Source organism: Pteropus medius, unplaced genomic scaffold (genome assembly GCF_902729225.1).
Source record: "Pteropus medius unplaced genomic scaffold, Ma_sr-lr_union100, whole genome shotgun sequence".
Lineage (NCBI taxonomy): Eukaryota > Metazoa > Chordata > Mammalia > Chiroptera > Pteropodidae > Pteropus > Pteropus medius.
Window position 1 is genome coordinate 1,653,788 of NW_024347867.1, and position 20,227 is coordinate 1,674,014.

The 20,227-nt window shown below is 37.9% G+C and overlaps 1 protein-coding gene across 1 annotated transcript in view; it reads left to right on the forward strand.

The window, feature by feature from the left end:
* CCDC80 (coiled-coil domain containing 80) overlaps positions 1-18,044 on the forward strand; it is a 33,641-nt gene extending 15,597 nt beyond the window's left edge. The window contains exons 5-9 of the mRNA XM_039878968.1: positions 6,262-6,398; positions 8,084-8,232; positions 13,935-14,038; positions 16,390-16,470; positions 17,535-18,044. Coding sequence (XP_039734902.1) covers positions 6,262-6,398; positions 8,084-8,232; positions 13,935-14,038; positions 16,390-16,470; positions 17,535-17,881 — 818 coding nt within the window. The 3' untranslated portion in view covers positions 17,882-18,044. The remainder of the gene's footprint in view (positions 1-6,261; positions 6,399-8,083; positions 8,233-13,934; positions 14,039-16,389; positions 16,471-17,534) is intronic.
* Positions 18,045-20,227: the final 2,183 nt, after the last annotated feature.

Genomic DNA, 20,227 nt, shown 5'->3' on the forward strand with positions numbered 1-20,227 from the left:
TTAAATGCCTTATAAATATGTTTTATTTATGTTGTCTGTTACCCAAGGACAGAGTTTGTTAAGGTATGGTGGCGAATGGTGTGGCATAGTGAATGACACTCAAGAGACCTGTATGTCAAAGGGAAATAGAGTTTATTACTCACAGGTCCCTGAGAGGAAACTGCAGCATGCCTTACAGGGTCACAGGAAGAACATCAGGTTTTGGTCAGGAAGCAGAAGCAAGAGTGATGACAGAGCCCAGACCACTGCCTTTACTGGGGTTTCTGTGGGAGAGGCAAGGCAGGGCAGGGCGAACAGCTTCAGGTTGGCTAGTTTGAATAATTCTGGCTGGCTTTGGGCTATAAGAATGGCCCCTAGCTCCCTGGTACCTGACCCTGGGATGATTAAGACAGAGGAATATTGTCTCCTGGGGTCCATGGGACAGAGAGAGGGGTTAGGGTTCTAGATCGGTTAGTCTGCATTTCAAAGATCTGCTCCTGGCTGGGCCCTTTGCTATCTCTAAGAACTGGCTAGCCCAGAGAGAAACAGTCTCTCCCCAACCAGAAAAGTCTTTTAAGATGTCAAAACATCGTAATATACAGAAAGTAAAAAATATGATTAATATGATTATTCTTACAATTGGGACCTCATATATGAAAACCCAAATTTAGAAAATAAATTTATATGATGTGTTTTATAAAATTACACTTAAATTTGCTGTTTGGGGCTCACAAGATAGAGGAAAGGATAAAGGTTTGACGGTGAGTTTTCTATGCAGCTCAGAATTGCTCACCTCTTTTACTCTATCCTTCACTACCCTCTTTATCATTTGATATCTTTCTTGGGAGATTTTTCATGACTACCAAATCTATACCGAGTACCTATGTGTGCTGGGCTATAAGGATTTAGAAGATGACCAAGACTCAGTCCCTATGGCTGAGTTGTTCCTATCTGGTGGGATGATAGAGATATAAACGATTGGTTACAATGCAAGGTGATGGTCATTATTACAGAAGAATATAAAAATGTTATGAGTGCACAGATGAGGTAAAGACATATTTCCCAGATAATTAGAAATTGCCATGTGAACAAGGGCAGGGATAGTATGCCAGAAAAGGAAGACATGTTTCTAGAAACTGGAAATAAAAGATTGGAATATAATGTATGGAAGAAGAGTTAAAAGATAAGCTAGTTAAGAAAGGCTGAGTCCAGGACCTAGACGAAATGTAGGCTATGCCAATTATATGAGTTTTATCTCTGTCTACAGCATGTATATCAATCATCCAGGAAACTTGTTAAAACACAGGTTCCTGAGGAGTACCCTTCTAGTTGCTAGATGGAATACTGCCCAATTCATGAATCACTTAATAAAGCCAATTAGATTAGGTAGAGTTTTGTTTGAGTAAACTATAGTTTAGGAAAGTTGAATAAATTTACCATGGTCATAAATGAATGAATGAATGGATGAATGAATGAATGCAGATTCCTGGGTTTCACCACTAGTGATTCTGGCCCAAAAGGTCTGGATCCAAGGATTATAATTTTAACATGAGCTCCAGGTGATTGTGATGAAGGTGGATGGTGGATTATACTTTGAAAAAGTGTTAGAGAGGATAGGAAACTTCTGAAGCAATGGGAGAAACTAAAGTGGTCCAGGGACATTGGTGATATGGCCTATAGGGGTGAGAAGAGGAGAAATCATGGATATCACAAAGCAGCAGCAGTCACAGATGGAAGCTTCAAATATAATGCCTGACGCACAGCTGATATTTAACAAGTTGTAATTGAAATGGAATTTTTTTTTGCAGGGTCATTGCCGTCAATAGTCAGGTATGGAAGAACAAAGACATGAAGAAATTTACTGCTACTTTTGCCTTTGACTTTTGTAGTTGGAGTTCTTATAGGATGGGAAATTAGGCAAATGTCTCATATGTAGAGCCAGTCCTTACCAGCACACAGCAGAGTTCACCCTCCCTCCTGGCCCTCCTCAATAATCTTAGGTCTGGGGCAGGCTGTGTGAAATGACCAAATCTCACCAAGTGGGTTTGCATCTGTGAGTCATTTTAGCTGGATCAGGACCAGGTAGACAATTTATATGATGCTTCCTGAAGTGTTTGCTTCTAACCCCCACGACCCATGACAAGGACTATAGAGCTTTGGCAAAACAAGATGCTGCTAAATTTATGTTGTTTTTTCAGGGAACCTCTTGCTCACCCAGCCCTGATTTAGACAGAATGTAGAGCATAACAGAGACATGTGGCAGAAGCAGGCAGCTGGGGAGAGGAGCTCGCCTCACATGTGCCCTCCTCAGAATTTGGCCAGAAGTAGACTGTGTCGTGCCATAAAGTCACCACCATTCTAGTTGGACCCAGTGTCAATCAGTGCTTTTATTGTTTTTCTTTGGCATATTCTCCTACTCAGCACTAACATTTGAGATGTAGATATTTCTGTAGTCTAGGAGTGCAAAACGTTTTATTTCTAATGTTCGGTCAAAACGTTTCAGAAAATATTTTAGTTGAGAGTAGAAAGCAGACCATGAATTTGATTTCTTACTATATACTGGTAGAACAAAATTTGGCTTAAATCTTGACACTGGGTCCTCTCTATCCTTGAGTATGACATTTTAGTAAAGTAGAGCACTGGAAAGGAGTGAGGTCATATTATTTAGATCCTAACCTTTACTCTATTATAAACTAGCAATGTGAACTTGAACAAGTTGCTCCCTTCCTGGGGTTTGTGACAGATTGGTTCCCTGAGAAATAGACTCTGAGACTCTTGAGATTTATTTGCAGGAGATTAATGGTGAATGTTCTTAGGAACAATTCCTATAAGGGATACAAGATGACAGAGGGAGAATTTGAATTGCAGTGCAGCTGACCCCTCAGAGTTGTGCACTTTGTGTCAAGGAGTACAGCTTTTATATCTACCCACCCCCACCCTCCGCGCTCTCCCCCCGCCCACCGCCCCACTTCATTAACCACTGAATATGGGTTGTCCCTTGGTAAGGATGTGACTTGGGGAAAGGCAGCTCTTTTTTAAGGACAACAATTTTTAGAGGGATTCAGCTGTTAACATTCATAGAAGCCTTAATATAAAGGTAGGGTCTGGACTGCACACCACAGCATGTACTACATACAGTTTCTTAGCTTCAACCTCAATAACACGACTGGGTTGAGCCAGATATTATCCATATCACTTGTCTATTGCCACAGTAAGGCTGTGCAATAGAGACCCACATATCTCAGTGGTATACAACATTACATATTCATTTAACCACAAGTCTGTAGGGCTGCTCTGGGCTGGGCTGGGTTTGGTTAGGCTTGCTCGTGTATTTGCAGTCAGGTTGGCCAAGTAGTTCTGCTGATCTTGGCTGAGCTTGCACACAGGCTAGGTATCAACTGACTGTTGGCTGATCTGGGTAACTTGCCTTGACTTATCCTCCAGAAGTCTAGTGTGAACATGTAGTCATGGCAGTGGCAGAGGCAAGAGCAATTCCAAATGTGTGGTCCCATTTCTAGCCTCTGTTTGTGTTAATTGTACTAACATTGGCTAACATTGGCCAAATCTAGTCATGTAGATGAGCTCAGAATCAAAAGGCTGGTCCGCTCAACCCATTCATCATTACAGGGAGCTGCAGTTACTGGACACAGTGTAGATGGTACAGGGAGGGGTGGAGAATTGGGATAATTCTTAAAATCTGCTACTATCTCCAACGTCCTTCTATCTCAGCCATTCAATAGTTTTTGTGATTCTTTTTCTTTGGTAGGTGCTAATAGTCTAATTTTGTTTCTAATCAGGAACTTGAACTGTGTCCAAGCATACTTATCTCTGAATTCAATACCCAGCACAGAATCAGCAGGACACTGGAGACGAAGATTTCGTTTAATAAACAAAAGCAAACATAAACATATCTTGGGAATTAAAAGTAGTAAATTCTAGGTTCAAGATAAAATGTGATTTGCAAAGTCTTAGGATCAGAACATTAATTATCAAGGACACTTTAAAAATCAATTTTTCAATGTTCTCCTCCTCCTCCTCCTTCTCCATCTTCGCATTAATAATTATTACTAACTAAAAGTAAAATATACTGTTAAAACTTAAATAATATAGACATACATAGGGTAAACAATGAAAGTTTCCACCTCACCTCTGCCCACTCTCCAGAGGCAACTGTAGGAGCAGAAAAATAATTTTCCTTCTACCCTTCTAAGTTCTGGCTAGCCTGATAATCAAATTAACAAGAGACTGATTAACAAGAGAAAATGACCAAATTTATTACTGAATTTATTACATACAGGGTTCTATAAGAATCTGGGACCAGGGACAAATTGAATAGTTAAGGTTTATATGCCATCTTGAGCTAAAGAGAAAAGGCGGGGGCGGGGGTGTGTGGTTTGAGATTTCAAAGTACAGGAAGTCAACTCACATGGAGATGTCAAACGTGTGGTAAACAAATATTTGTTGGGCCATCTTTACCAATGGCACAGAGAGAGGACTTTGATCAAACAGGTCTTTCTAGGTTCCTCCTTATCTGTTATACCTCGTTCATATTAAACTGTAGTTATCTATGATGATAGCTCTCTTTCTGGAGCAGGTTCTCTATCTAAATTCTTTTAGGCAGTAAGGGGGAAGACCAAGGTCTTTCATGAACCTAATTTCTTAAAAATAGCCAATTTAAAATAATATCCCCCAAAAAGGCATGTTTTGGGGTGGCAAATTCTGTTTTCCCTTACAACTGTCATTAATAGCCATATGTCGTCTGGACCTTTTCCTATGCATATTCACATGTGGATATATTTTTTCTTTTTGCATTGTTTCCTTTTAATGAAGAATAAAGTCATACTATGCATTTTATTCTACAACTAAGGTTTTTTTACTCTTTGATATATACTAGACAAAAACCAGGAACATGAATCTAGTAATTCTTTTAAATAATTTATATTTTATTAATGACAGAAAAAAATGTGCATTTAAAAACTAGTTTACATGTATAAGGCATATAATTTTTCATTTTGTAGGCAGTACTTGGTGCCTATATCGGCTTTCAGTTCCCATGCCTTCAGATGACCTTTGTGAGGAACTGTTACGACTTGAGGAAGGAAAATAGATTGTTTCTCTCTCATTTAGATCTGCTCAAGAGAAATTGAGTTCCTTGTTTATATACTTTCAATGAACCTAACCAAATAAACCAAAGCAATAGTTAAATTACAATTGTCCTTATTTTTAAAATCAATACAAGAGTAATGATACTCAAGCTAAATAACCTCTGTGTCAGCAAAATTATCGTCATTTCTACTGCAGTGCTATTTGTTGGGTAGCAATGTTGATAATAACTGATAATTTCTCTTCACTCATATATATCTGTTAACCACATGTTTGCTAACTTTATTTTTTTTTTACATTTAAAAAAATACAGAGGATTGCTTTGCAGATAAAAATTTTAGATTTGATGGAAACACTGTGACCCATGCGAGAAAGAGGAAGTAAATAAACCTGTCCTATTATTTCTTAAATGCTTTCCAGACAAAGGAGTTGCCATGTTCATACTTCGCATTAATGCAGTGGCACCTTCAGGAACCATTCTGAATTATAATAATTTATTTTTAGGGCCTGATGTTTGGAAAAATATATAATAGTTAAAATTTCCTTAAATTCAGTGACATTTTGCTTGAAATTGAATTCACTTACAAAATTTGGATTATAAATAGCTTGACTTTCTTTGAAGCCAAAAGGAACCTGTGACAAGGTTTGAAGATAGACTTTTTATTTTTCTCTATGGCAATGATATGGTTTCCTGAGTCCTAAAGTGATTCTATAACAAAAGGGAGGAACAGACATAAATTTTAGACTTAACCAAATGAATAACTAAAACTAAAATTAATTTTAAAATGAAATAAAACTTAAAAGTATCTTGTCTAGTTCCCTGATGAGAGCTAAGGTTATGACTCGTTCCTGGGTGAGGTGACAGTCTTCTTGCAGGGATGACTCAGCAGTCCTCACTCTTGCTTTGCTGCTTCTGATTCACTACAACCTGGGCCAGCAGAGATGGTCATCTTTAGAAGAGTGACTTTCAAAATGAATTTATTTATTGGTTTCTATATGTATGTATCCACTTTGTAAATTTTTGTTCAAACACACACAAAAAATGTTAGTCAAATATGTGCAACTATTGAAAGCTGTTCTAGTTAGCTCAGGATGGAGGCCCAGAGCCTCCGCCCATTTGCTTCCCACTGGTTTCTGTCTTGTCACAGCCATATTTATTCACATTTCATTTGCCTTAAGATAATGAGAAACCCATGAGAGTGGTGGATGATGAGGACCTGGTAGACCAGCAGCTCATCAGCGAGCTGAGGAAAGAGTATGGAATGACCTATGATGACTTCTTCATGGTGCTCACAGACGTGGACCTGAGAGTCAAGGTACAGGTTCTTGTTTTGGATGATGTGGTGCCATTCTTTAGAATAGCAATGAGTCTATTAGATGTACAAATAAGCACACATTATTTCATAAATGGGAAGGTTCTGGAATGGTTCAAATATTCCACGTTGGCTTATGGAATTCATGTCCAGAAATGTGGTCTCTGGAAAAGATTGGGTTGGATGACTTCCTATGGCCCAGCTTCTTGACTCATACTAAATTCTTCTGCAATATCAATGGCTTGCATTCATCAGACATTTGTTGAATCACCTAGAGCTCATGCTAAAATTATAATCCTTGGATCCAGACCAATTGGATCAGAGTCACTAGTGGTGAAACCCAAGTATATGCATTTTATTTTTTAAAAGTTTATTATCAGGCCCTGGGGATAAAAGTTTAAGAGTATTTGGCCTCTGCCTTCAGGAAAACCAGCTTTAACATATGCCCACTTTGGAAGGGCCTGGAAGTTTACTTCCTGATCCAACATGTACAAGACAGTTCAGACAAAGGTTCTGAACTATGAAAAATAAATAATAATAACAAAAATAGCTAACTCTATTGAGTGCTTTCCTTATGCCAGGCACTCACCTCAACTCTATAATCTCTATCTCAAACCTCTAAGATAAATAACAAATAATATCTTCATTTCACAGAGGAACAAATAGAGGCCCAGAGTGGCTAAGTCATTTGACTAAGTTCATCTAGTTAGCATTGGACTTCATGTCAAACAGGCTGGCCCCAGAGACCATTGTCTTAACCATTACAGTATACTGAGAGTATACCATGCTTGCGTGAAAATCATTAGGTAAAAGGCTTCCTGGGCTATCAGAATAGCTGATCCAACTTGCAGTGTTTTTTTTGAATCTGGAGAAAGATCCCTTCAGTAATTCATTTTGCATGTGTGCTGCCACACTTCTAATGTAAGAGTTTGGACTAGATGATCCCTAAGGTTACTGTCAGCTTTTACATCCTATGGTTTACTAAATTCCCACTGGGGCCATATCTCTAAGCTATGTCCAGACTTCTCTCTAGCTTATGCTGGTTATGCTCAGCCAGACCCCCACATCATCTCAGGTTGCTGTTCTAAGTCCAGACAGGTATGGTCCAGGAAATCTTATTTCATTAGGCTTAGGTTGGATCTCAACTCTTTTCTAAGAATATATAAGGAGACATGACTTTATTTTGGGTGATGCTGACTCAATAAAATAATCTCTGGGAATCACGAAGAGTTTATGTAGATTCCTGATGACTATAGCACAGGACTCCTTTTGGTGGAAAATTATCCTTAGGTCAGATACTCTGACATGTTATTCTATTCCTGTGTTAGATATAGCATTTCTCACTTTCTCTCCAGTTATGTAGTGAACAGAAACCAGCTTAGTTTCAGAGATAGGGGAGTGAACCTAGGATATGGTGGTGAGGAAGGCATGGACCCCTTTCACCCCTTTCAATAAAAGGAGTGCAGTTAAGAAGAAATCTTCATAAAGGGTAAGAGACATTTGTTTCATGGATTCTGAACCTCAAAACATCAGCAGAGGTACTATTACTGGAGAAAGTTTATAAATCACTGAGCCCTCCAGGCTCTGGTTTCCCCAGAGCTCCCTGAATTCTCCCAGGCTCTCTATCCTATGAGCAGAATGAAGAAACACCTTTATTCATTATATACTTTCTACTTTTTCTTAAACAGCAATACTATGAGGTGCCTATAGCGATAAAGTCCGTGTTCGATTTGATTGATACTTTCCAGTCCCGAATCAAAGACATGGAAAAGCAAAAGAAGGAGGGCATTGTCTGCAAGGAAGACAAGAAACAGTCATTGGAGAACTTCCTATCCAGGTACATCACCTTTGGAGTCTCTGAGGAGGCAAGAGGGAATGTGTTCTGGGTGAGTTGTTGAAAACACCAAGGAAACATGGAGAGGATGTGTGCAGAGAGTGACTTTCCCGGGTGAAAGGTCTGTCTATTTCATAGGTCTCTGGCCACTGGGCCGTAGTCTTGTCCTGTCGAAAGTGGCTTTTGTCACAAGCTGGCTGGAGTCAACTTCAAGCTTGAGTGTTGATTTGGTGGCTCTGGATAAATCTTTCATCCTTTTTCTGCTCCCTTTTTTGGCACAGAATATAGAATTCTGACCTATGAGGGTTAATTGAATTGAATTCGGAGGGCTTTGTATACAGCATTTATTAAGCCCCTTCTAGTTCCAAACAGTATTTGTTCGGAACACTGTGCTTGATTGTCTGTTTTCTTCCAACTCTACAGAGAACAACAAAAGCCCCACCAGGACCTCAAATGGAAAAATCCTTTGACCTAGCTTCCTGGTTCCCTGGGGAGTATGGTTTATTGTAAACCATTGTAGAGAAACCCTGGTACACTCACAGAGAAAATTAAAAAAAAAAAATCATTCCACTTCCTCCCTTCTCCTTCTCTACCTCTATGTTGGATGAAATTCTGTAGGGCCTTTGGGGCCCTAAGAGGTATAAAACTGCAATAATTCCACCTACAACAAATAAACTCATAGAGACCTCCATGTAACACTATCCAAACTGTCCTGTGTGGCCAAGGGTCTCCTGAAATGGAGCAAGCCTTTGCTTGGAGGCTCAGTGTTAACTGTCTACCACTCTAGGCAGAGCTTCCTTATTTGTATCTGTAAAGGACATTCTCCAAAAACAAGTCAGAGAATCAATAATTCTATGATGAGTAAGTGGGTAACCTGAATCCATCTAGATTCAGGAGGCTTGGGTCTCTTAGGAGATAACCTCATGATGTATAAAGAGCATAGGACTTATTATTTATCCAAGTTTTGGGTCTGCAATTTACTAGCTATGTTGACCCTACACTTCTTAATTAATGTGCCTTAAAAATCTCTTCCCCACAAATGAGAATAAAGACAGTAAGTAGCCCTACCTCCATCCCAGGGTTTCTGTGATCACTTTTTGTATGCTCACCTCTGTTCTGAGTATTTCATTTTCTTTCCTGGGTTTAATTTTTACAACAATCCCATGACCTAAATGCTGCAACTGTTGTATTACAGATGAGGCTAATGGAGATTAACTTTTTCTCATCACTGAGCTAGTATCAGCTCTAGGACTCAGTGGCTCCAGGATAATCTGGCTTGCAAAGTCTACATTCTTATCTAACACTCCTTTTGAAAATATAATGAGAATTATTTTTAGTCTTGGACCCACAGGCCCAGAGTTTGAAACAAAGGAAGATAATCCTAAAACCACAGGATTTCAGAGCTGAAAGGCATCTGAGGTTCTTCCTTCATCCAAATTTTCAGTGCAGTGCAAGTATACAGAATGGAGATAGAGGGTGCATGCCTCCATAAGGACTTAAAGCTCAGTCAGTCTTCACACCACTCTCTTGGCTGAGAAAGGGGTTTAGAAACCCACTGGGCAGATGGCTTCTTGTCTGTCTGGGGCTACTGAAGCATCAACGTTTGATCCTTAGAGGTCATTCCTCTAGATGGCAATGACTTAGAAGATTAATGATAAGAGCCTGTTTTAGCCTTTGAGGTGTTGTTTTTTATTTCCTTCCTTCCTTCCTTCCTTCCTTCCTTCCTTTCTTCCTTCTTTCCTTCCTTCCTTCCTTCCTTTCTTCCTAGCAGAAAAGATTCTTTAAAAGTTTACTTTTGATCTTAGTTCTCTCTTAAACTTTGACGTTAGACTTTTAAATCTTATTATTCTATTTATAACCTAGCAAATTTTAGCTATCATTTTTAAGGGGCTTTGAATAATGTTTGATCTTGCTTACATTTAAATATATATTATATTTTACATTTAATATATTTCTTTCCACTGCTTGAAATAAACAAAGAATTTTTGAGTACTTAAATGATCCATAAGTTTAATAAGTTAATCTTTTAAATACAGTGAATCTAAAGTCTGTCATATGTTCCAAAAACTGTATACACTCAGTAAGATTTCAACCTAAAGCCATACATTTACTCAATTACACATTCTAATTTAAGGTTTCAAGGTTGTCATTTATTAAGCCAAATTCTCTTAAGTGCAACAAGAATGTAAACTATAAAAAGAAAGACAGGATCTTTCTTAGAAATATAAATTATTACTATGATTTTAATTATTTGAAAACTTTCTCTTCTTAATTCTAAATCTTCTAGGACTAAAGGATGCATAACTACTAAACCATCCCAATAAACTCAGGTTGTCCATCCCCCTAAAACAGACAGTTACCACCCAGTTTAGTGATGTTATTTATAACCAAGGATTTGGGCCAGCTTTGACAGCCTCAGCCACAGACATCATGAGGGATTCTTCTTACCATCCCCAAGCAGAGTCTTTTTATAATCACTCTGTAATAGGTTTTAAATCTGAAAGAGAAAGCTGACATTATCTCATTTTTTTTTTACTCACAAAGCTTGTAATGTTTATGCATATTGATCACTGATTTAAATTTGTCATATCTTTGATTCTTGAGACTTGTACATACATTTTCCATCTAAAGTCTTTTGAACTGGATTAGGCCCTAGAATATGTAACTATATTTTCCTTTTGATGTAAGAGCCTTATGAACTCTTACATTCATTGCTATTTCAGGAACATACATCTCATGGATATTCAAAATGGTATATAATTATAATTTGGATGCCCTATACCCATACATGACTTGTGGTCCCAACTCATGAAAGCACTGTGCTGATAATTATCATTGATCTTAAAAATTAAAGTTCAGTAGTATATAACTTAAAAGCATGAGTAAGACAGCCCTGAGTTTAATTCCTGGTTTCTCCAACTTATTAGCAATGTGATCTCGGGCTGATTACTTAATCTTTCTAGGCTTTAGTTTTCTCATTTGCAAAATGGAGATAATAAGTGTATCTATTCTATAGATTGTTATAGAAGGTAGATTAAATACTAAAGGTAATGATGGCCTAGAACTCAGCACAAAGTTAGTAATCAATAAATGCTGGCTATTAGCAGTATTAGGGACAATTATTCAGCTGCTGGTTAGTGAACTTTGTCATCAAGGGAGAGGTAAGAGAAAGAAATTTAGTGAACACGATAGGATCGAAACGCAGGCTAAGATAATTGAAAAAAATATTTTTTTAAAAAAAAAGTTATATAAATAAACCAGTATCCAAATAGGAATTTTCCTTCAAATTTGCTGAGTTGTTGGTGGGTCTATACAGCCTGGTTTTAGCTGACCAGACTTTGAAGCCAGTCTGATCTATAGTGACACTCATCTTGTTCAGGCTATAATTACCTTTCTCTGACACAGAAGCCCCAAAGAGTGGGCAAGGGCACACTAATTTTGGAATGCCAGTTAAGAGAAGCAAACACACGCATAACTCATACAATTTTCGTTTACCAAGTAGCAAAAGAAAAACAAGTTGTCCAAAATAAGGATCTGGGTCACATTGACATCTCTTGTTACATCTTGTGGAAGTTATTTCCTTCAGTGTCATAAGCTAGGGGTTTTTATCTTGATGTGAAGATCTGTGGGAGAAAAAACGTCATTCCTTAGGGAAAATGACCTTCACTTGGTTGTGTCTGCGACAGGGAGTCTCAGATCCCATCCCTCTCCAATCAGGATGGCATTCAGTGGTGCACACAGGTAAACAAGCCAAAATATATCTCACCCAAAATAGCTGCCTCCAGGACACCCTACAGCTCTGTGTGAGGCCAGGAAGGCTGGCCTGGTTTGGATGCTGGCTGGGGCGGAGTGGGGCGGGGGCGGCGGGCAGGGCAGTGCTGGTCTGGCATGTCTCCTAAGGAAGCAGGGAAAGTACAGGAGACCATGTTTGCAATCCGACAGCAATCACTGTTCCCTTTCCCAGGAAACCTCGGACAGTCTCAGATGCTCCTGTCTCCTCCTCCGTGCCAAATACATTCATCTCCCTAACCTCAGTGGAGATTTTAGTTTTTCTTTCCCTTTGAAGAAAAACAAGCAGAGGAAGCAAATGTAATGTCACAGCAAGCAATTCTTGGCGAGCCTTGCTACAGGCATCCATTCAGAGGTTGTATTTCATCAGGCTATCATTTTCTCTCATTCACCCAAACCACTATTCCCCCAAGAGGCCATTTCTTTGGGTTGAAAACTCTCATATTCACTCTGAGGCTGGAAGGGGCACAGGGAGAGAAGCCATGAATAAAATCATCAGGCTTCCAGCTCACCGAGTGCACTAATACCCCACAGTTGCCTACACTGAAGGCGAAAGCAAAACCCCTTCTCGGATGAAGACGGAATTTGAGACAACTCGATACAGTTTCCTCTTGGCTTGCATAACCTCTCTCCCTCAGACCCTTTTAGGAACCCTGATAACACCAGCCAAGCATCAGGGTCACTGAGGTGGTAGACTAGGGAAACCACCGGCCCGGGAGTCAGAGAAATCTGTATTTTGTTACCAACTCAGATTTACTTGTTAGGCAAGTTACTTCACTCCTCTAAGCCTCATTTTTGGCATCTGTAAAATGGAGACAATAAGCCATTCACTCACTGAGTTCTAATGAGAAATGCACTGTATAGATAGATGAAAGTGAGCTATAAAATGATATACAAGCATAAGGATTCAATCAGTTATCATATGGCATCGTGATAGACAATGTTCAAGGTCTGTTAATGGACCAGGTTCTACATCTAGAAGTCTGCAGATTAAAACACGAGTTGTATCCATGTCCTCACATGGATTAAATTGATGAGCGTTTAGCTTAATATTTATAGTGCCACTTGATGTAAAAGCTATTTTTGATTCCAGAGATAAGGAAAAACAAACTTAGATGAATTGGAGGACATGCTCAAAGAACCCAAAGGGTAGCAGTGATGAAACATGAACTCAGGTTTCTCAGCTTCAAGACAGAAGCTCTTTCTACTACCCAACTCTGTTGGAGCTATAAAAGTAGAAACAAGTTTACTATATAGTCTAAAATCCTAGGCTCTAGGCTTAGCCCTGTCTACTTCATAGGGGTCCTCTATAAGTGTTGGTTCTTGCTAACGATAATAGGGTACATTTTAGAACTTGCATTTGCCTTTGGAAGAATCACTGACTACTGAGGAAGGTAAATAAGAGCTTTGTTTTTTCAGGAACACTCCTTGACCTTTTGAGCCATTTTCCCACTTTCCTTCACCCTACTTAAAATTTTGTTCCTTTTTCCTATTCTGTTTCCTATTCATATATTCATTTCTTAACCCCCCTCCAAATCCTAGGGAACTCTACTAGAACTTGAATTTTCTTTAGTTCCCTTTAGATTCCCTATTTCCATTGCTACAATATAATATACAATTTTGGCTAGTCTTCATTGCATCTGAGAGCTTTGTCTCTTCCTAAGTGACCTCATCCGGCATAGCGGCCAGACACATCATGCAAATGCCACAGTAAGCTGACTGTGGAGTTACAATAGAAAAAGTGCAATAAATGTGGAATTGTGGTTTAATGGCTTTGAAGAGCTATGAAACATTTCTAAGGGTCAGTGTTTTCTATTCTGGGCACAAGAAAAAACCAATAGCCAAAGTTACCCTGCTTTTTCACACTAGCCTCGGTTGTTTAAAGCAGTAATTGTGGCCGCCTTTCTTTTTTCAAGGTTCCGATGGAGGAGGCGGCTGCTGGTGATCTCTGCTCCGAGTGATGAAGATTGGGCCTATTCACAGCAGCTCTCGGCCCTCAGTGGGCAGGCATGCAATTTTGGTGAGTGGGAAGCCTCGTCATCACTGCTTTGCCTCACCACCCTCTTCCTGGTCGGTTCTAAAATGGAACACAGAAGCTTAGATCATCTGAATATTCCTCAGTCCAAACTGTAGACTCCCAGACACTTACTCAATTGTACTGAGCATAAAGTTGCTTCCAGACTGAAGCCTTAGTCAACTGCGTTCTTTTTTCCCCTCAATATTCTCTCCTCTCAGGTTCTCATTGAAGTGTTTGAAAATACTTGCTGCTTTGCTTTCGGTGATCTGCATTATTTGTCTTCTTGTTTTTTTTTCTTTTTTATACTTGTCTCAAGATCATAAAACTCAGATATCATGATTTAGTTAGGTAATTCTTAAGTACCAACATGGGGTACTTCTCCACAAATTAAATGTCTTCTGTATAACAGGAATGGCTTTGGGAATTAATATATTAATCGAAGTGCACTATACTATATTGTATTCCCTTAAAAAGAGTTTTGATCTATAACTGGGCACCAAGAACTGTTAAACAGAACCTTATTTTTAAGACAAGCAGATAAACAGTTTACTATGTTTTTTTTGGTAGTGAATTGCCTAATGTTTTGAAAACTAATGTATGCTTTCTTTACCAAACATTATTAGCCTAGCGGCCTGATAGAGCTAATGCTATTTTGAATAGGAATATATAGAAAGGAAAATACATAGTACATAGAACTTATTACTAAGTTTAATGATGACCACAAAAATAATGACAATTTCAAAACTGGAATTCACAACTGAAGTCTCATTTAAGATATACCTCTGCAGAGGAAGAATTTTCAAGAGTCATGGGTGGGTGGGGGGACAGAAGCAGGGGTCACAGATTTAAAAATTTATTATTGAACATAGATGAATCAGCATTATTTTGATACTTGTATTAGGAAGAAGAATCATTTGTTAGTTATAAAATTGTGCTTGATTTATAATGGGGGGAGAGGGAGTTGTTAACAGAACCTGGGTTCTTGCTATGTACCAATATCTATAAATTATAAACACATCTCAGTTTTAAGATGTGAAATAACTCAAAAGGAGGCAGAAAACAAGATCAGGCTTATAACAGCAAGAACAATTAAAAGATTTATGAATTTTTATTTATACTCATTATTAAGGTTAATAATTTAAGACTTTATATCAACATATATAAGATTTGACTGAGGCACTATTCTTAAACATTTTTTAAATTATTTATAGCCACCACTGGTGCTAGGTAAGACAGAAGTACTTAGAACAGTTACTGACTCTTCACAATAAAAATATAAATAAAATCATGACTTGTTAATTTTCTAAAGATGTTTTTGCAGCAGCTATTAGGTGGTGTTTTTAATCTCTGCACACAGAGCTTAAGTCATATTAGTGTAAGCTAACTCTTTTATTCACAGTATACAGGAAATGTGGACAAGTCATGTTTTCCAGGAATAATTAAACTCATGATGTTTCCTTTTGAAAACATGACTCAACACATGTAGAAAAGAATGTTTCACTTCTCTGAGAGAAGAGTAAAGAGCACAATTAAAAAAAAATTTTTTTGAATAGCATTTTTGCTTTAAGCTGTTCCTTAAGAGATCCCTCCCATGGTGGCTTTCAATTTTTCCCCTGGGCAATAAATACCATCAATATTCATGTCATTGGTTCCAAGTTAATACCTTATCTAGGCTGGGGTTTTGTCTAAAACATGAAAACTTGATAGGATGAATTGACAGCCCCCTTATCAGCCTGAATCCCTTCATGTGCCCTTCATCTTCAAAAGAATTCCAAGGAGCTACCAAGGCATGACCTCTCTCCTTTCCTGAAACTTTAGCTGACAGTGGGAAGGAAACTAACTGTGCTTGCCTAAGTGTTACTCCTCTGAATCCTCTAAGATTCAGAACCTGCCCTTTAAGCTGACAAACTTTGTTTGAGGAAGCCAGAATTACCAATTACAATGGACGGGGTCTGTAGTCTTTTCTCTGAAAGTTGTCTGTGTTAGCTTATGTGCCTTTTTTTCAAAACACTGATCAGTTTAGATGATCTGAGATATTTTAATATTTTGATGACTTCATTTTTTTGTCATTTGAGTGAGAATCACAGTTTAAGAGCAAATTTTTCTATTTCAGTCTACCAAAAAGAAAAAAAAAACCTCCCCCCAAATCTGCAATTGATCTTCTTCAGGGTTTGAAAAGTATTTAAGTATTTTCTTATGGAAAATTTTGAAAACGGATTATTCTGTCTAATTAGGTTATGTTCTATATTCTTTTTAAACTTAAGAGATTTTCCATTGTCAGACACTGGTCTTTGCAAGTAAAAGATGGCTTAGAATCCTCTCCCCTAATTCTATGGCTTTCTTTTTTCTCCCAGGTCTGCGCCACATAACAATTCTGAAGCTCTTAGGCGTTGGAGAGGAAGTTGGGGGAGTGTTAGAACTGTTCCCGATTAATGGTATAGTGTTATTTTATAACAGTATGAACTACTATTCTGTTAAATTATATTAGACTATATGAAACCAATGGGTGGACTTCTTAGGTGAAAAGTTCACTGAATCCTCCTTACCTCCTGCGCACACACAAATGTATGTGTGTGTGCGTACACACACAGTATGTGTTTAGAGGAAGTGGAAGTGGAGTACAAGCACTAAGATTGTTTTTAACATAAAATCATTCGTAAGTGACAGTAAAAATATCCACTTTCTTAACTAATACTTTTTGTTTGCATAAGGCTTTATGGTTTACAAAGCATTTTCATCTGTTATCTCATTTAATTCTCACAATGGTATTATAAGGCCCATAGATTATATCTTACTGATTCTCTGTCAACAGATGAGGACATATGCTAAAAGGCTCCAAGATGCTGAAAGAAAATGACTAGTGATTAAAGGTTTCAGAAGGCAAATTTAGTCCTTCCTTCCAAGATCAATCTCTTTACATTTATCTACATAACATGTATAAAATTTGGGCACAATGCCAGACAGTTTCGGCTCCTTTCCTCTTCCCCCTTTCTTCTTTTCACTAATCATAATAATTTAAATACATTTATCCAGAGCTTACATAATTGCTATTTTATCACTTATGATAATGAAAAAAGCTTTTTGTTGTTAAAATTAAAAAAAAAAAGCATCAAAAGGAAAACTGTATTGCAAAGAATTAGCTAAGCTAATTGGAAATAAATGTAGAAATATAAAAAATATATAATCTTTTTTAGTGAAAAATTTTAAATAAATTGATCTTGTCAGAATTAAATTAAAGGACTGGTTTTATATTTTGTAACATTCCTATAAAAGAGATATCATGTCCCTCAAATTTGACACTAATAATGTTGCAGAATAGCAGGGACATTTAATTTCTAGTAAAAAAAAACCCCAGCAAACTTTTAAAATTGGATTTTGAGCTAAAGATAATAGACTCATGAGTCCTCTCCTCATTCTCACAGTGATTTCTTCTCTCTTTGATGTCTTCCTGAGTGCTGACTTTTTAATCCACTAACATTTCTTTCTAAATCTATTCTAGGGAGCTCTGTTGTTGAGCGAGAAGACGTACCAGCTCATTTGGTGAAAGATATACGTAACTATTTTCAAGTGAGCCCAGAGTACTTCTCCATGCTTCTAGTTGGAAAAGATGGAAATGTAAAATCCTGGTATCCTTCCCCAATGTGGTCCATGGTGATTGTGTATGATTTAATTGACTCGATGCAACTTCGGAGACAGGAAATGGCCATTCAGCAGTCACTGGGGATGCGCTGCCCAGAGGATGAGTATGCAGGCTACGGTTACCATAGTTACCACCGAGGATACCCAGAGGGTTACCAGGATGACTACCATCATCACGAGGGTTACCACCATGGATACCCTTACTGAACAGAAATACGTAACCTTAACCCCGGCCGGTTTCCCCTGCAGCTGTTAAAGCCACATGTGGCCAGCTATGTAAAGGAGTTCTGCCTACATCCACACTGCTGACGTTCCCCTCCTTTCCCTTCAGTGTTCTTCTAAGATTAAATAAATAGCAAATTTTCGCCTACTCGTGAGTTGTTATTGAAGCCTTAAGTCATAAAGACGTTTGAAAAAATTGTTTGTTTCTCTAACTAGAAGGAACCTGGTCCTGAATAATGGTACTGAAAATGGATATTTTACTTTTTTTAATTTTAAATTTATTTATTTAAATTAGTTTCAAGTATACAGTACATTGGTTAGACATCTATGTAGTTCATAAATGATCCCCCCAATTGCTCCTTCCTTCCCCTGGCCCTCCACCTAGCCATCATATTAATGCTAACTGCATTCCCTCTGCCATATTCCTCATGGATATTTTACTTTTACTTTTCTTATACAATGGACATGATTTAGAATACAAAATTCTATAGGATAAGAATTTATACCTCTCTTACTTTTTTAATATTAATTGGTAAGTAAAAACTATGATTGTTAAAGAAAATTAAAGGTCAGAGTACATGTTTTCAGGAGACATCTGAATAGATGGAACAGACAGAATAGATAGCTTCTTAACCATTTTTGAAATGTTAGTCTAAAAATAATTAAGACTACTCTGCTTTGTAGTGTTAGTTTCTTTCATGAAGCTCGATACTACAGGAGTCCAGTGATATTGTCTATCAAAGCCAAGGAAAGTACCTAGCCCAGCTTTGCTATCATAACCACTTCCTGCCTATTTTTGTTGTCTTCATTATCTTTTCAGAGATAGAACAGGGAAAAGGAATCCTTAAATCGCCACCAGATTCTGGCACTGTAGCTAGAAGTGATACTGCCAGAGTTCTAGCAGGTACCATGGATTTCCTGGCATGGAAGACCTTGACCCCCTGTATTTACGTGTTAATAGGCCTATTCCCATACTGGACCTTATAAAATAAAACGATAAAGAAGAATAGTATATCCAGGAGATTTTTTGTGTTTACAAAGGCAAATGTTACTAAATCACAGTGGATAAAATTGTAGCGGAAGTACAAAATATAATCCTTGTCATTAAAAAAAGAGCATTTATTTTTTTGTATATGGCACGTAAATTAAATATCCTCCCTTCCTCCCTCCCTCTCTCACCTCTTTCCTTCTTTCTTATCCTTCTTTTTGCAGCAAACAACTACCAAGTAACATTACCAACTAATATCTACGAGGTTGCCCTGAGGCAGGCAGTCGGATTTCTAGGCAGTGGCATCCTGATAGTGCCAGCCTGTATCAGTAATGCAGATGCTTATTTTTTGCCACTGTTGTTAATAACGAATTCTTCAGATAATCTTTGTATTGGCTATTAACTCTAATGATCTACAGATATTAATAACTGCATTCAAACTACACGTGACTATTAGCTATTAACTGTGTTTATTTGCACAAATTTGTCTTTACATCGTTTGAACTTTGTAATAGAAAACTGGAATTTGTGACTCAATAAGCTTGAGAAATCTTGTTTTGCCCTTCATTCTTCATGATGACCATTCATTTTTACCTGTTTTAAAGGTAACTGAGGTCCAGAAAGTTCAAGTGACTTGAGAACACAGTTCTTTTATGGTGTAAATTATGTTTCCACTCCATCTTCTCCCATGGTGGAGAGCTTTCCTTCCCTCTACTTCTAGGACGGTCTGCATTAGTTGCTTGACAAGTGTAGTTGGGAAAGCCATATTGATGCATATTGCTCTTAAATTTATATCAAAATGAAGCACAGTTTAAAATTGCCAATAAAAATGGGTTTCTTTACCATTGCAGGAATTATGCAAGGACGATTTCTAAGTAAGGGGCCCAAATAGTCTCAAGTTTCAGGAACTATAATAATGAGGGAGTGTCATCTCCCAAGGAAATTAATTACATAGAAATAATAGGACATTTACTTATGGAATAATATCAATAAGGTTCCAGCTCTTGCAACTAAAGAAAGACAATACTTTATCATAACCTCAGATTCCTTTTCAATCATTCTTCCAGTTTCACTGTCACTGAGATAATAATTAGCAATGCCTCTGAATTTTCCTTCCCCTAATGAGAGGCCCGAGGTGTCATGCATCATTTGGAGCACTGTAGAATAAGCCATTGCTCAGCCAAAGAACCCAAGTACCTTCAGAGGAAGATGCTATGGGTAAATGTCCTCAAATCCTATAATCTGGTAAAATACAAAGTATATTCCAGCAAATGGGAGAATTAGAGAATTAGGTAACCCGAATCTCTCTTAAAGCAGTATAGATCAGAATGTTTGAAATCTGG